Raw genomic sequence first — 18,458 nt, 5'->3', positions numbered from 1 at the left:
AAAGCAAGAGTTTGGCATGTGGCAAAACCACATGTGGTATCATAAAAACGATATGACCAAACAGTATGTTGCTAGGTAGTTGTTGTTATTGTTCACATAAACCATTACAAATATGTCTAATGACTGAGGTGGTGGCCATGGCTTGTCCAAACTGTAAGTGATTTATTGATACCAGAATTGCTATTATGACATCCAAAGGCGTTCCCCAGGGAGAAGTCTACTCAAAAGCATGAATTATCTCAACATGCCTGATACCTCAACAAACCATTTTCATGGCGTACTTGTTTGATATATTTTAAAAGCATCTTAAGTTCCAGTTTAATCACTTTCCTAGGGGAAAACCAGGGGTCAGAGTCCTAAACAGAAGCACAAGGTGAGAGGAGAAACAATACAAGTAACATAAAACTCAAGATACCTCTGGTTTTAAAGAGCATTGGAAACCTTTCAAAAAAGAACTCTCCCACCTTCACTGAGTCAGTATTGGGGGGCTCTTTATGGCAGATTCTCAGAGACAACCTGAGCCATCAGGTTGCTAACATGCCAGAGAAAAATCTATAGTGTTCTTATTCCCAAGTGTGGATGACACAGCACAGCAGCCCATGTCTTCGCTTGACCACTGTTCCCATGTCATCTTCCTGCACTCTTCTTCACTGTCTGAACTCTGTCCAGTAAAGCCTTCTTTTATTTCCACAAATACACAGGTGCTTTTCATCTTAGGACCTTGACACATGTTCTTCCTCCCACCTAGAAAGCTTTTGCTCACTCTTCACATGGCTGATAACTTCTCATCCTTCAGAGAGTCGGCCCACATGCATCATTGTTCTCTGCCCTCCTACCCTCTATTTTTCTTCATGACCTTTCTCCACATTGTTACTTTGGTGTTTCTGCATTTAAACTTTTACAATCTCTGCTTTCCCCATGAGTAGGTAACTCTAGAAGACAGAGGTAAGTATGCTTCATGTACTATTACACACCTCCAGTGATTAGCACAGTGCCTGGGAAATAACTGATGTACAATAGGTAAACTCACGTCTCTTCCTGAACACTTTCTTTACAGCTTAATATCATACTTTTCTATGGACACATTTAACAATACTAAACTCTAATAAGTGAGGTTTGAGATGTGTGATTTAAAAATACCCCAACATTGGCCAAATCAACATTTTTCTAGAGATGTCTTCTCAGAAAAGGAAAACAAAGCAAAAATAAAGTACTGAGACCACATCAAAACAAAAGGCTTCTGCACAATGAAAGAAACCACCAACAAAACAAAAAGGCAACCTACTGGATAGGAGGAGATACTTGCAAATGACATATCCAATAAAGCGTTGGTTCCAAAATATATAAAGAACTTACACAACTCAATATCCAACCCCCCCAAAAAATATAAAAACTGGACAGATGACCAGGGCACCTGGGTGGCTCTGTCAGTTAAGCACCTGACTCTTGACTCAGGTCATGATCTCACAGTTGTGAGACTGAGTCCCATGTCGAGCTCCACACAGAGCATGGAGCCCACTTGGAATTCTCTCTCCCTTCTCTCTCTCTGCTCCTCCCCTGCTTGTTCTTGCTCTCTCTTTCAAAATAAAAAAAATAAACATTAAAAAAAACTGGAAAGATGACCTGAATAGATATTTTTCCAAAGAAGACATCCAGATGGCCAACAGACACATGAAAAGATGCTCAGTGTCATTCATCATCAGGGAAATGCAAATCGAAACCACAATGAGATATCACCTCACACCTGTCAGAATGGCTAACATCAAACCACAAGAAACAACAGGTGTTGGTGAAGATGCGGAGAAAAAGAACCATCCTGCAGGTGGGAATGCAAATTGGTACAGCCACAGGGGGAAACAGTGTACAGGCTCCTCAAAAATTTAAAAACAGAAATACCATATGATCCAGGGGCACCTGGGTGGCTCAGTCGGTTAAGCAACTGAATCTTGATTTCGGCTCGGGTCATGATCTCAGTTTGTGAGTTCCATCCCTGTATCAGGCTCTGTACTGACAGTAGGGAGACTGCTTGGGATTCTCTCTCTCTCTCTCTCTCTCTCTCTCTCTCTCTCTCTCTCTTGCTTGCTCTCTCTCACAAAAAATAAATAAACTAAAAAAAATTAAAAAAAAAAAAAAAGAAATACCATAGGATCCAAAAATTCCACTACTGGATATTTACATAAAGAAAATGAAAACACGAATTCAAAAAGTTATATGCACCCCTATGTTATTGAACCATTATTTACAATAGCCAAGATATGGAAGCATCACAAGGGTCCATCAGTAGATGAGTGGATAAAGAAGATGGGGTATGTACATACAATGGAATATTAGTCATAAAAAGGGATTAGATCTTCACATTTGAGACAACATGGATGGACCTAGAGGGTTTTATGCTAAGTGAAATAAGTCAGACAGAGAAAGACAGATGCCATATGGTTCCACTTTGGAACAAAACAAATGAATAAACAAACGAAAAGCAGAATCAGACCTATAAATATAAAGAACAGGATTTTTTTTTTCAGAGTCTGAGCTCTTAACCAGTTTTCTAGGAATGGTCAGGCAATTGAAAAAACACAGAGTCTCCTAATTAGGCATCTTAAATTAAAATGATGATATTATTGTCATGTGATATTGACAAGTTGGAATGAGGATTTCCCAGAATAAAATTTAGTTTTGAAAATAATTTTCCTGTCACTTCCTCTCATTCATAAAAAATAAAGAATAACAATTGAAGAGGCATGAGAACATGCAACCCCTATGCACACTTCACCTTGGCTCAGTAAAGGGCTGTAATGACTTCTCAGAGTCATTGCCTTTTGTTTGGGTTTGTGATAGCTTGTTCTGCTTGGCAGTGTGGAAAAACACTGTAGAAAGAAATGAAGTCTAAATAAGGTCTGAAAAGAAATACCTCTATCCAACTCCAAATTATGCTATTTTTTTTAAATCAACGAATTTTCTATGATGTTTAAGTGTTCTTTTCCTCAAAGATGGCAATTCAAACTTCTATTATACACTGTTATACAAAGCCAATTTTATATCATTAAAATGTATGTATGCCTCTGCCTTTTTTTTCCTATGGTACAAGAAGAAAGTTCCAAAATATTCCCCACTTTGCAAATGAAGCGTACATATCATTATGCAAAGAACGAATCAAAATTTATTTCTGGAGGGCCATGGCTTTGCCTTCTTGTCTTTCAAAGTTCATGGGTTTTCATTTAAAGAATAAATCACTAGAATCCCTAACAGAATATAAGACTTTTCCATTAAGACTTTAGGAAATATGCATTAAGAGCTAATGCATATTTATAAAACCATTTTCAGGTTGGATAAAATTTGCCCCCAAACCTCTAAGTCTCTTCTTTCACCTGGTTGAGTGTCCTGCAACAGTAAAGGTCAACAATGTCTCCTCTGAGGAGGAGGGTGAGGGCTCTCCAGGGACAGAGATAGAAATGGGTCTGTTTTATGATTTGCACCATTAGAAAATTCTTTATTTCCTGAGGAAATAAATATCCCGATCTATTGTTTACTTATAAAGCTCTTCTGAAGCAGTTCAGAGAAAAGGGATTGCTGCTGAGGGAATATGGTAGGAAAGTTGGAGAACATTTCCTTTTATGTGTGCCACAGAATTTACTTCCCACACATTTCAACCATCAATATCTGTACTCATATTTCCACATGAAATACAGATGCATTTGTAGGTGCTATTGTTCAGATTACCTTGTTTAAAAATGCTATATTAGACAAACATTTAATATTTAAATGCTATCTCTCATCAACTTCAAGATCCCACAGCTAAATTAAGTAAATCAACAGAGAATTAATAAACACCCACTCTCCTCACAGCACTGCGTTTGGTACTCAATGAGACCTAGCTTTTGTTCTTTGGTCTATGGGAAGCATCATAGCCTGGCTGGAAGACTATATACAAATCACCAAAACTAGAACTAGATTAGCAAATTTGTTAATTCCCAGATCATGGGCTCTGATAGGTCAAATTTAATTTTTAAAAAAATACTAGTTAAAAAATATGTGTGTGTCTATATGTTCACATCCATATTCATACCTGTGTGTGTGTGTGTGTGTCTGTGTGTGTATATTCTTATTTTTAAATCAATGTCACTTATGCTTCATTTAGAGAAGAAAATATTTTTAAGTAAACTTAAAATATTATAACTTATTTATAAGGCTTCCTAAAAGCCATGAAATAGGATTCTAGATATTTTTATTGCTAACATAAGTATTTCAAAACAAGAATCAGTAAATGTAAATCGAAAAAAGTTTTTGACAAGATGAACATGCTCATTCCTTACTTCTTAATAATCATTAACAACCATCATTATACACACACACACACACACACACAAAGATACACATAATACACATACACACACACACACACACATCCCCTTAGACATGGACTGGGTCACCCATTTAAAAATGTAATGAAGTACAAGAAAAATAAGAATTCATCAGAGGAATAAAATACTAAAATGGCTAATGTAGCTTAAAATGAATGACAAAGACCAAACATTTAATACATGCATTGATCATCAAATAGAACATAGAGGAGGCCTGGGCAGCCAGGAGGAGTGATGGGAGTGAAGGTACAAGGAAATTGATGGAGCTGGGAGGTGGAGCTCCCTATGGCCAAGAAAGGACTGGAGGAATAAGCTTTAAGGTTGACCTTGAGAGAAAAGAATTTAGCCAATCTAGAAAAAGAAACTCTAGTTCCAAGAATATCTGAGAGTCCCAGTGCTGGTAAGTAGAACCCTCAAGTGCTGATAAAAACTAGATGGCATGCATGCCAATCATATCAAATATTTCAGAACTCTTATTTACCACTACTTAATGGGATAGTCCACCTTGCCTAGGTGATACTTTAGAATATTTGAAAGCCAAGCCCCTGGGAATGGGTGTTTCAATTTATGGCCAAATGAATCCTCATAGGAACACAAAAGGTGAGTTACTACATGATAGCCATCATCTGTCTCCAAGAACCTCTAGACATGTAGTAGACAAATATTCACCTTCAGATAAGGATCATATGTGGATTTAAAATATCTATGTAGAACATGAAGGGATTGTCACAGAGATGTCAAGTGACTTTCAAAATAACTGTTAAAAAAATCAGACTCCAGATCTTCAGGATGAAGATGTTAAAGGTGTTAATGGAGAAAAGCGGGGAAGGATGGGGATTCTAAAATTCATGGATTCAGCAGTGCTGAGTAAAAAACAATTACCTTCTTGAAGGACTCCCAAGAGCTAATATGCTAATACACCCACTGCCTCTCCAAAAAGAGGACATAGTATAGAGTTTCCAAAATGCTATTGACCATGGAAACCTCATTTCATGGAATCCCCAAGGGACTAATGTTCTACAAAGAGTACTTTGGCACATCATCTTGACCACGAAGTCCCATTTTTTTCCAATATATATTCATAAACCAAAACCAGCACAGACTCTCTAGAGGTCGTAACTACTAGGAACGTAAACACCAAGTGTTCTCAAGGACTCTCAATTGAGCACATAAAATTGGTAAGGGTCTCCAGGCTGCTATCCACAGGATTAAGCTAAAACAGCTTCAGAAATAGACTAGTCCACCCACTAATTTATATATGCAAAGAATTTTTTGAAATCCCAATACTCTGCCTCAGACAGAAACGGTACAGAAGCTATAGTTCAGTAGAACAGAAGGGCACCACAGAGAGATCTGAAATAGGCCTTCACTTCTTTGGAGTTAGGCAAGTTGACATCATGCTGGCTCCTCTTTTCTCATAGGAGGCCTCCAACACTGAGAAAGAGAGCACAGCAAGGACTTCCTAAGGGCAACTTTGTCCTCCATTTTCCCCTGGCAATTCCAGCCTCTGCATCTTTGTACTGTCTCTTCCCTTTGTCTGTGGTACTTTCCCACGTCTACTCTGCCTAGCTAAATCTTCACTCTGTATAGTTATTTTAGTATTTCACATATGCATTTCTAACTTTTCAAAAAATGATTTTCAGTCCCTGATGACAAGAACCAGAAATTTCCTTCTGATTCCATCATAGTGCCTAGCTCAGGGCTGAGCCTTTATGAAACCTTTGCTATAGTTGTTATATCTAATTGACATGACTACAAAAGATTTTGCTGATCACTTATATTTAAACAAAATTCAACTTAGAAATTCCTGAGAAATTAGACTCTATCCTAAACCTCAAATTTTGTTTGTTTGGTTTTTTTACATTGGTTTATTTTTAAATACCAATACAGGCTCTGGTTTTCTAACATGTTGCTTTCTTAAAAGTTGAAGAAGCGGCACCTGGGTAGCACAGTTGGTTAAGCATCTGATTCTTGATCTTGGCTCAGGTCATGATCTCACAGTTCGTGAGTTCAAGCCCCGAATCTGGCTCTGCGCATCAGCTTGGGCTTGGGCTTCTGTCTCTCCTTTCTGCCCCTTCCCTGCTTTTGTGCTCTCTCTCTCACTCTCAAAATAAATAAACTTAAAAAAATTTTTTAAGTTGAAGAAGCAGCAGCAGGAAGAAGGAAAACTGGAGACCTAACAGAGACCTTAGGTGAGGTGTTGATATATAATACTAGAAGCAAAGCTCTAAAGCTGTGCTGTCTAATATGGCAGCCAGTAGCCACATGTGACTCTTAGCTGGCCTAAACTGAGATACGGCATAATATGCATTAGAATTCAAAGTCTTAGTATGGAAAAAAGAATGCAAAATATCTCAATTTTTAATACCGAGTATATATTAAAATAAAACTTTGGACTATACTGGGTTAAATATATTATTAAAATTATTTTTACCTGTTTCTTTTGACTTTTTCACATGGCTACTAGAAAAGTTAAAATTATAGGTTACATTATATTTCTGTTGGTCAGTGGTACAATAGTGTTTTGAGTACCCAAGGCTGAAAAGTGACCCAAAGTGATCCAAAGTGTGGCCACTAACTTATAAAAACTAGTTTAATCTTTTTAAAAAGTTTGTAAGAGCTTAGAGAAAGAAAAAATAAATTTGAAAACAAATTGTCTTTGAAGATGAAACCATCATACCAAATTAAAAAAAAAATTTTAACATTTATTCGTTTTTGAGAGACAGAGAGAAACAGAGCATGAGTGGGGAAAGGGCAGAGAGAGGGTGACACAGAATCTGAGGCAGGCTCCAGGCTCTAAGCTGTCAGCACAGAGCCCGACGCGGGGCTTGAACTCACAAACTGCAAGATCATGACCTGAGCCTAAGTCGGTCGCTCAACCGACTGAGCCACCCAGGCGCCCCCATGATACCAAATTTTATAACAAATTTAATAGCTGCATCAAATTATTTGTTTTGATAATAGTAGAGGATGTTAAAAGGGACAGTTCAGTTGAAGCACCAAGACAACAAGATGCTATGTTCTAAGTCAAGTGTGACAGTATGATGCAGAATTTGCAAAGGAGGTAGTGACAATCTGGTCATAGGGCTCTTAAACCCTCATGCCTAATAGGAACATATAAACGTCTGAGGTAGTAAGAGATGGGAAGGGGGTCCTTGAGAGAGAGCTGAACTCTCATGAGCTCTCTAGGAAACTGGGGAGGACCACATTATGATAAATCATAAGAGGGGCTTCAAAGAGATTACTCAGACTACATGAGATGTATCCACTGCAGTTTGAAGAACACTATAGACTGGGAACCGTCTAATGCCTGGAAACTGGCTGGCCAGATGCTTGGACGTGGTTCAATGGAGAGGCGGCTACTGTGTTGAAGTTGGTTTGCACTCTGAAGATGTACTGTGGCAAAAATGCACAAGTGTTTTCACCAGGTAGTTGTGGACTACTGCAAGAGAAAGCTGGTGTGGAGTGCTCCATTAGCCCACGGAGCAGGCTGGGAAGGGTAGTAAGAGACAAAAATTAAACTGCTTTATGATGGCATCTCACCAGTCCTGCTAGTTCACATGGGCCTGCCGAGTGTCCAGAGGCGTGATAGCATATGTTCCTTATGTGCATACAGTCACTCAACCACAAAAACCCAATGTCTATGTCAACAGATGTATTTCCTGGAAATGTTCTAGGAAAATCAAGTTTATCCAATGATCCACCAACTGCCAAATATTGCAATACCACTTTAGATGCATAGTAATATTTACGGCATTCTGCCTCTGCTATCTACACACTGGTATTTGCTTTCCATTTAGACTAAATACCAAAAGCAAGGCTCACAAGTGCCTCAATATTCAGTGAAAGCAGTCTATTGCATGTTACTTTTTAGACAAAAGAAAACTGTAGTTCACAGGGTTCTGCCTTCCAAGAAACTTTGAGAAATGGAGTTAGCTTATGGCATTTATTATGGGGACTTTAGTAATAGCCACCCAAAATGTACAATTAGTATCAGAAGTGCAGTGTTACCCACACCTTCAGAGAGACAGAACAGGGGCTTCAAAGAAAAACAGGATCTAGATTTCATCAGTACTTTCCCGAAAATCTCCAGGAGAAAAAGCCCAAGAAAATCACCTCTTAATTCTGTGAAGCGTTCTAGACAGTCGTTTGAGAGTAGGTCATGCTTCTATTTTCTTTTTATAAGGTGTATGTATCCATCATACACTACCTGGTTATTACGTATTTGGGTCATTATATGTTAGTCCTTTCCATTCATTACTCACACCGCAGACACTGTTTCCCTGGATTTACGAAATAAAGGCTCAACTGCTTTCAGGATACTTGTTTTTCTTTTCTTTTTATTTTTTTTTTTTTTGAAAATTGTTCAATGAAATCATTTAAAAAGAGCTCTGTGAAAAACCATCATTTTTGTATCATCAGAGAATCTGATGATATGTTATGAGGAACAGAGTTTTTTAAATACCAACTGCACAGAGAATGAAGCAGAATTACAATCAACAAACCTGTCCTCTGTTCTATTTTTCCATTACTGTGCAAAAACAAACAAAACAACAACAAAAAAACCCAAACAAACAAAAACTAAGCATCTTTTCCAGCTCCATTAACACTGGAATTCCCTAAAGATGCAAGTAAGATGAACAAAGATTAGTTTACCTTCCATTGTCATGCTTCTCTGATGGACTGTGAATTATTGCCACATTTTCATTGTTATTCTACTCCTCATTTCCCCCCATTGTTCTTTCTTCTTAAAGCTATCAATTCAATAATGCTTTCCCCTATAATTTATCTATTAATAGCCAGCAAAATATCCAGCAGACTTTCTTGAGTTGGTAAAAATCCATATATTGTCTTTAGAGTTTAGACTTGAGTAGGAATTTTAACACTGAACAAACGATTCGGGATGGAGAGGAATCCATATCCATGCCTACACTCAGATAGCACACGATGAAGATCTCCAGATTGAGTAATGATAGAAAATGTCTTGTTATTTGCATTTAGGCTTCCAAAGTTTAACATTAAGGTGTATGTATCTTACACTGGCTCACATAAAGTTTAACATTAAAACATTAATCCAATTCCATGTGCCTTAAGAGTCATCCAAGACAATTCTTTTCACTGCTTTTTAACCTAAGTCAATTTTTAACCCCAATCAACTAAAGGGTTTGACTACCCACTATAGTCACTAGAATTGACCCTATTTTAGGCTGTTTCTAAAAATTCAAATGCCTCCCAGAAAGGGGGGCAAAATGTTCACACACTCATTTGAATGTATTTCTGACTCTTTAAAGATAATTCCAAGGGCACCTGAGTGGGTCGGTTGGTTAAGCATTCAACTTTGGCTCAGGTCAGGATCTCCCAGTCGATGGGTTCAAGCCCAGCGTTGGGCACTATGTTGACATCTCAGAGCCTGGAGCCTACTTCAGATTCTGTGTCTCCCCTTCTCTCTGCACCCCCCTACTTGTACGTTCTCTCTCTCCCTCTCTCTCCCTCTCTCTCCCTCTCTCTCCCTCTCTCTCCCTCTCTCTCCCTCTCTCTCTCTCAGAAAGAAACAAACATTTAAAAAAATTAAAGATAATTCAAAAGAGAGTTTCCAAATATGGTTTGAAGAATTGTAATATCATAGGAAAACTATATACCTTCCATGGTAACTACAGTAAACAATACTCATTTCGTATGTCTACATTTCAGAATGTTGGTTCAGTTCTTTGAAGTCAATTTACATATACTACAAACACACAAGAATCACCTTCTAAGAGTGGGTTGTTATGTTTAAAATATCAAAATCAAGCAAACAGAAATATCCTAAGTCCCTACAGTAGAAACATGCAAGCAATACTCAACACTCCTTTCCCTTGGCTCTTAAAATTATTTAAAAGCAACTTAGCCTAAATGTCCATCAACTGATGAATGGATAAAGAAATTGTGGTTTATATACACAATGGAATACTACGTGGCAATGAGAAAGAATGAAATATGGCCTTTTGTAGCAACGTGGATGGAACTGGAGAGTGTGATGCTAAGTGAAATAAGCCATACAGAGAAAGACAGATACCATATGGTTTCACTCTTATGTGGATCCTGAGAAACGTAACAGAAACCCATGGGGGAGGGGAAGGGAAAAAAAAAAAAAAAAAAAAAAAAAAGAGGTTAGAGTGGGAGAGAGCCAAAGCATAAGAGACTGTTAAAAACTGAGAACAAACTGAGGGTTGATGGGGGGTGGGAGGGAGGGCAGGGTGGGTGATGGGTATTGAGGAGGGCACCTTTTGGGATGAGCACTGGGTGTTGTATGGAAACCAATTTGACAGTAAATTTCATATATTAAAAAATAAATAAATAAATAAATAAATAAAAATTAAAAAAAAATTAAAAAAAAAAAAAAGCAACTTAGCTCAACTCTACCAGGGAGGGAAACTACTTACCTAGCCAAATTTCTTAAAGTGCTTTTTTTTTTTTTTATAAATCTATTACTTCTACACTAAAACTCCTAGTTCTGGATTTCTTCTTACAATTCCTCAGTAAATTCTCTATGGTTACTATTTACCTCTTCCAGTGAAACCCAAATATAGCCCAGTGGTTGTGTGCAAAGGCTACCTAGTTTCATTTTTTTGATTGTACCCCTTATAAGCTGTCTGATCTTGAACAAACTCTTTGACCTCTCTCTGCCTCTGTTCACTCGTCTGTAAAGTGGGTCATTATAGGACTTTCCTAATAAGGTTGTTGCAAATTGCCCACTTACAGTGTTCAGCACACTGCCTGGCACATTCTACATCACTACACATCACCCATTGCTACATCAGAGGGCTTCTTTGTGACTCTCATTATTTCTTGACCCTTTGAAGAGTCTAACAATTGTCAAGCTATTTCTTGAACTTGATTTTAGTTTCTTTGGCTCAGGGTTCTCCTGGTTCTCTTCCTTCTCCTCAGTACCTCAGGTTTTCTCAGTACCTACTTTTGTTCTCTTCTTCCCTAAGCCTATTCATCATTACCACGTCCCCATCTACAAATTCAGCTCTGTCCCTATCGTTCTTCTCTCATTATCATTACCTAGAGAAGTCTTATCCACTCACATGATTCACTGTGTTTAATATAAAAGCATTTAACAAGATTTTAAGTAGTCAGCATTCTAGTGCAAGATGGCAAAAGAAAATGTGATTCCACATAGTCTTGTTGGCAGTAACTGTGGCAACACACAACTAGCTTGTTTTGTCACTGCCAAAATAGGTACCAATCTCATTTCAATCATCTACGAAATGCTAACATACTGTACCACTGAGGGTAGGCAAGAAGATAAAGTTGACTAAGTTGCTCAATGCCCAAGTTTACTAAGACAGAAGGCAAAAAGGAAGGGGAATGGGGCCGGAGGTTATCCAGAAAACCCTAAGTGTAAATTTATAGGGGAAAAAAAGTAAAAGAAAGAACAATAAAAGAAACTTTTGGTACAAAAGAAAACACCAAGAGATGCAATGTTTGATGTAGAATGTAGTAGGAGGTGGCAAACTTAAGTGCCCCCAGGAGCTAAAAAGCAAACTGAATGAATGAAGTGAGCACGAGGCATTACAATAGGAAGTGGTAAAGACTGTGGCAAACTGGAAAATGTAACCACAGGTATTCACATTCAGTTTTTAAGAAGTATACATTGCAGGCCAAACAAGTCACAGGTCTTTACTTTCCCTTCTCTTAGTACAGAGAAACAGGCAACAGGATCATTGCCACTTGTGTGATGAAACTAACTAGCTAAGAAATTGAAAAAAAGAAGCACTATTTTACTGGCTAAAAGCTACAAGTGAGACAAATTTGCTTCATATTATGATGGCATTTGTTAAATGAATATTATGATTTGCAATTCAAGCATGGATCCACTGCTTGTGATAGAGACACCATCACAAATCCAAACACTACATTCATGGATTATTAAGATTCACTTTTTGGCTCAAAGTGGTCCAGATCCTGCCAGTGTCCAGATCCTACCCCAAAGGGTATTCTATACTTGTATTGGCTCTCTGAGGTAGTTACAGATGTATAGAAGTTCCAATATCTGCCAGGGACAAAGCTACTTATTCTGAGAAGTACTTGTAACTGACATTTGAGATGGTCCTTTCCGTGTGCAGTATATCATGAGAGGGAGTTGTTTATTTGGCTTATTTCCACCTGGTTTTAGTCAAAATATACCTTCTTTTCTGCATCCTTGCCAACTGAAAAATGACAGTCTTGTGTCCCTGAAAGATCATACTTCTGAAAGGCGGGGCCAAATTCAGTTAGTCCTCAACACTGTAAACTCTGGTTAAAATGATACCAGTGCAAAATATCCAGGACCATCCACAAGTAGGTAAACATCAATTGTACTTCTAGGAGACATTTGTTCATATCTGATATGTTCATATCTCCAGATTTCCTGGTGCTTTAAAATAAGTCTAGTTCAACATTTAATGGCCATGTACTCTGCATTAGGCATTGAGCTTGGTATGCGAATTAAAAAGTTGATGAAACCATAGCTGCTGCTGAAGAGTTTATACCCTACTTGGGGAGAGAGACATGGAAACCCACTGTTTCCATATAATGTGTGCTATCAAAACAGGCGTGGAGAGTGTGCTAAGGGAGAGTACAGAAGGACCACTTGGCTTAGCCTCCTGGAAAGGAGAAAGGAGATTAGTAAAGACTTCCTGGAAGTTATTTTTAAAAATAAAAATCCATACCCCAATTAAAGCATAATGCAACTAGCCAAGGTAATTGAACAACTTAATAAGTCAGCCTAGGTAATAAACAACTTAATCAGTATACTAACCCAGCATCGGAAGTCACACTGAACACTTCCCCATGCTTCAGGATGGTTTTGTCCTAACTCAGTCCTACATTTTTGTTAATCATTGTTGAAATCACGACCATACATTTGAGGATAAAAGGATATATTGCCCCTAGTTCTTTAAAGAGGTAAGCAGATGTCTTCCATAAGAGCAGAAACAGGGAAGACTCTACAAGTAGAAATATAATTCCGGAATCAAAAAGATTCCCCTCTCCCACGTGCTCAGGGAAATTACACTCATGTTTCCCTTCTCCCATTGAAGGTCAGGACTGTATTCATGGGTACAAAAGGCAAAGGGTAACAATTAAAGAGAGTCTGTTTCCTCTGTAACCTCCACTACTGCACATGCCTGAAAATCTGCCATTTAAGGATTAGTTTTATGTAGATAATCACCACTGTGAAGACTCGATGGGACCAAAATATATTTACATCTTAGTACAAATTTCAAGATAGCCTTATCGCGAAAGGAACAGTTAAAGAAACTCCAGACTTGGAGAAATCCCTGAGTAATATGGCAGTTTTGGTTAGAGTAGTAACTCAACACATTCACTTCATTTCTTAATGTTGGTAAAATGTGAAGTCTTTGCAGTTTTCCAAAGAAGACATCTAGATGGCCAACAGACACATGAAAAGATGCTCCACATCACTCATCATCAGGGAAATACAAATCAAAGCCACATTGAGATACCATCTCACACCTGCCAGAATGGCTAATACAACAAACAGCAGGTGTTGAGGAGGATGCAAAGAAAGGGGAACCCTCTTGCACTGTTGGTGGGAATGCAAACTGGTGCAGCCACTCTGGAGAACAGTGTAGAGGTTCCTCAAAAAATTGAAAATAGAACTATCATGTGACCCAGCAATAGCACTACTGTGAATTTATCCAGAGGATAGAGGAGTGCTGATTCATAGGGGCACATGTACCCCAATGTTTATAGCAGCGCTTTCAATAATAGCCCAATTATGGAAAGAGCCTAAATGTTCATCAACTGATGAATGGATAAAGAAGATGTGTTTTATATATACAATGGAATACTACTTGGCAATGACAAAGAATGAAATCCTGCCATTTGCAGCAACATGGATGGCACTGGAGAGTATTATGTTCAGTGAAGTAAGTCAGTCAGAGAAAGATAGATATCATGTTTTCACTCATATATGGAACTCGAGAAACTTAACAGAAGACCATGGGAGAAGGGAAGGGAGAAAAAAAAAGTTACAGAGAGGGAGGGAGGCAAACCATAAGAGACTGTTAAATACAGAGAATAAACTGAGGGTTGATGGGGTGGGGTGGGGGGGCAGGGGAGAAGGGAAAATGGGTGATGGGCATTGAGGAGGGCACTTGTTGGGATGAGCACTGGGTGTTGTATGTAAGCTATGAATCACGGGAACCTACCCCCAAAACCAAGAGCACACTGTATACACTGTATGTTAGCCAACTTGAAAATAAATTATATTTTTAAAAAATAACAAAAATAAAATTAAAAAATTTTAAAAAAGGTGAAGTCTTTGAAGAAATAACTGTGGAATGGTTAAATATCATGCCCCGTTTATTTTAGACTGTTTTATCATCAATGCCTGCACTCTGGGTATCAGTATTTTTTGCAGCAAATTATTAATCACGCTCTTAGAGGTAAAATGTCCTTTAACTTCCTCCTATTTGTGATTTTTCTAAAACAAATTAAATGTAGTACTATCATCTGAGGAATTATTTTCACACAACAGTTTCCATGTTACACACTAACAATTTTAACCTCAACAATTTAAACTCCACATCATCTTCCATAAGGCCATGGAATGATACTACCTAATTGAAAGGGGTATCTTTGTTATTCTGAATACTGAATATCTCCAAGTCAATAAAAATACTTCAAGTTGTGAAGAGAAACGGTTTTAAAAGGGGACTCCAAATTATGCCAAATGCAATGTAAAGGCCAAGAGTTCACTGTGCATTACTCATCAATATCATGTCGTGGTACTGAACTAAGATACAATATAATTTATCCAGTAATAATAGTAATTGACCTAGAGTTACTTGCTAAAATAGGTATTGTTGCTTTATCAGCAAATAACTGAATTTAGGTGAACTTGCAAAAATAGAAACAGAAAATAATTTCTCACATACCAATCTCTGCTCTTTGTTCTTATACACTATATATTCAACATCTGCTACTGAATCTTTACTTTCCAACACAGAATAAAAAAAATCTTTATACAACTTTGGATAAAAGTGATGATTGCTGTTTAAAAAGTTCATTAGTATTTTAAATGAGTATTTTCATGAATATTTTTTGCAACGTTGTATGAAATAAACCTCCCAAACCTTCACCACAAAACTAGGAACGATGAGAAAATGGCTATGAATGTAGAGGTAAGACAATCAAAGCCAAAGTTCAGGGGGCTGGGGGAAAAAAATCAAGAATATTACACATCTAAATATATCTCGATATTAAATTTGCATTTATAGGCAGGCAAATCAAGTAGAACACTTCTTTTAATTAGGAGCAGCAGTAAGCATAACACTTAAACAGAAAACCCACATTCAGATTAAAGCATATCATTACGTGTGTGAACGTAGGCACATCCTTGACCTCCCTGAGCCTTGGTGTTTCCCTGTGAAAAGTGAGGACTGCTACACACACATCAGTGGGCTGTACTGAGTATGGATATACCATGGTATGTGAAAGCCCAGTTCCTCGGCAATAGATGTTTCTAGTGAATTTTGGATGCTACGCTATGTGCCACTACAGTCCCCAGTAGGTTCTAACAGATCTTTAAGAGTATTTTTCTTCATTCTAAATTTTTTCCTTTCCATACAGATGTTTTATGTGGAGTCGCTTCTCTAATTTACTAGGATAACAACGAGCTCAATGCTAATTCATATGGAAAATTCTCCCCTTTTTACCTTGACGCCAACTGGTACTTATGCATATGCTCACTAGTGAGTCCTGCAGGCCACTGACAAGATTATTGAATGACATGCATAGAATTAGAGCCACTGCCTTGTCATCATAGGGACCTTCCCAGTGACAGTTCAGAAACCCCCTTAGAGCTCAGCAAAATTCATGAAGCAGCTGTATAAAGCCAATGTGTGCTTGAAGTCAATAACAGTGTTAGCTACCAGAACAGATTTATACAAATTTGTTGGAAAAAAAAAATACCTCTTTCACACTGGGGTCCAGTAAAGCCGTAAGTGCAGGCACATCGATTTGGGGCCACACACCTGCCTCCATTGAGACAGCCACTTTCACAGACAGCTGTAAGATAAGGAGAGAGAAGCCGAGAGCATTACCTGAAAGTAGGTGCTAGTCAAGTAATAACATCCCCTGAAAGGACAATAATAAAAACAAAAAAAGACAAAAAACAAAAACTAAATAATCATCCCGGGATTCATTTTAAACAGTTACTCTACGGTTCCAACTCTGTATGTGTTTCTCAGTTATCTCAGGCTAAACTGCCAGGAATAGGTGGGTTTGTACCTGTGTTAATGCTGACAGTTTCGTTCTGGGAAGTATCTGAGCAATGCTTTCGGTTCTGCCTCTAAAATGGTGGTTTACAAGAGATGTTTCTGGATGAGAACTGCATTGTAGCAAGCTCTTTTGCTTATGATTTTGTGCTTAATTTCCAAAGGGTACCCATGAGGGAAAACATTGGCCTCTGTCACCATTACAGAAATGCAGCATGTTAAATCACACAATTAACTGCGCTCAACAAAACGTTAATTCTGACCATACTTATGCACCATAATGAAGACCCAACTGACTGTTATAACAGAATCCATTGATGAGATAAGTCCAGTGACGCTGGAGGGAGGGACATTTTACTTGCCAGAAAAGGCATTAAAGTAAGAACTGAAAGCTCGTGCCCTGAACAACGTTTCTCTGTACAGTATCTTGCAACTCTTCCACACATGGCCTCTTTCTAGGCATCTTTATCCACAGGTGGTAGGCTCTTCTGAGCCAAATTGGCCAGTACCACCCACTCCTCAAAGCCCAGCTCAAATCTCATTCCTCCATGAGGCTTCCCTAACTACCTCCTTTCGAATTAATTCCTACTTCGTATATTTCCTGCACGATATGTCTATATCCTTGTGGAAGTCATCAAGTTGAGCCACTCAGATCTCCCTCCAAGAAATCCTACTGTACGTTGCTTCACTAGCTGACCGCCTCCAGCTGCCCCACCTTCAGATCTGCTTCATGTTCACATAAGGGACACATATATCCTGGCTGCTATCACCCAATGACCAAACTCAGTGGGGTACCAAAGACAGGGCATTTCTGCCCATCGTGGAACTCTCCTGACGGGCAATCTTTGCTTTGGACTCCCATCAGCCTGGCCCAGGCTTCCTGGAGCTGCATTATAGTCTGAGGCACTTTCTACACAATCCCACTCCCCTTGCACAAGGGTCATACCTGCATCATGGTCTGAAGGCCTTCTCCTCCTACTCTAGCTTTCTCCCCCTCTTTATTCTTTACAGCCCTTTTCCACAATAACTCCCTTGTCTATCCAATTCTGTCCTGGCATCCACTTGAGATCAGAGGACATGAACTGACACAACCCCTTATGGCCAAAATTACGGCAAGAGTTCATTTCCCATCATAAAATTATATTTGGCTCTTAATTTACAATCAGGGCAGAAAGAAAAGATTTTAAGCAGAAAAGAAATTTGGGGGTGGCCTCAGCCAACCATCTCACTTTACAGATTAGGTAAGTGAGGTCTAGGAAAGGTTTTCTAATTCTGCACGTGTTCCCTGAGAGCCTGTTTTGTGCTAGACTTTGATGCTCATGAGGCAGTTTAGTCCAAAGGGAGCAGGAAGACTCAGCAGGTCTCCGTGATTCCCTTTCCAAAACTGCCTTCGACAGCACCCCATCACGCCATCTCTCTAGCCACAGCCTTGGTACTAATCTTCCCGCTTCTGGTTTCTTTCCCCGGCAGTTAATCTCTACACTGTGGCCACAGTGACCTTTCTCATTGTAAACCATTTATGTGATATATATGAGGCCAGCATTTCATAGCATTAAATGCATGGGCCATGAAGTCAGACTGCTTGGGTTCAAGTCCCAACTCTGCCACTTCCTCCTCATATAACTTTAAACAAGTTACTGGTGTCCTTGTGCCCCAGTTTCCTCATCTTTTAGAGGTAACAGAGGCCTCTAATTCAGGAGGCCGCTGCTTTATCCAATGAGTTAATACATGCGAAGAGTTTGAAAATTTGCCTAGCACATGGTAAACACAGAGCAAATAATCCAACAGATGAATGTTCTTGGTTGTTGCTATCTCACTCTTCTCCCCTGGT

The 18,458-nt window shown here is 38.6% G+C and overlaps 1 protein-coding gene across 2 annotated transcripts in view; it reads right to left on the bottom strand.

The window, feature by feature from the left end:
* The window catches only part of FBN1 (fibrillin 1), a 240,096-nt gene that overhangs the window by 180,024 nt on the left and 41,614 nt on the right, over positions 1 to 18,458 (bottom strand). For both annotated transcript variants that reach the window (XM_058737818.1, XM_058737821.1), the window contains exon 5: positions 16,323 to 16,418. In XM_058737818.1, coding sequence (XP_058593801.1) covers positions 16,323 to 16,418 — 96 coding nt within the window. The remainder of the gene's footprint in view (positions 1 to 16,322; positions 16,419 to 18,458) is intronic.

This window comes from Neofelis nebulosa, chromosome 7, assembly GCF_028018385.1.
Source record: "Neofelis nebulosa isolate mNeoNeb1 chromosome 7, mNeoNeb1.pri, whole genome shotgun sequence".
NCBI classification, from domain to species: Eukaryota; Metazoa; Chordata; class Mammalia; order Carnivora; family Felidae; genus Neofelis; species Neofelis nebulosa.
Note: the sequence above shows the minus strand (reverse complement) of the source record. Positions and strands in the feature narration are given on the sequence as shown.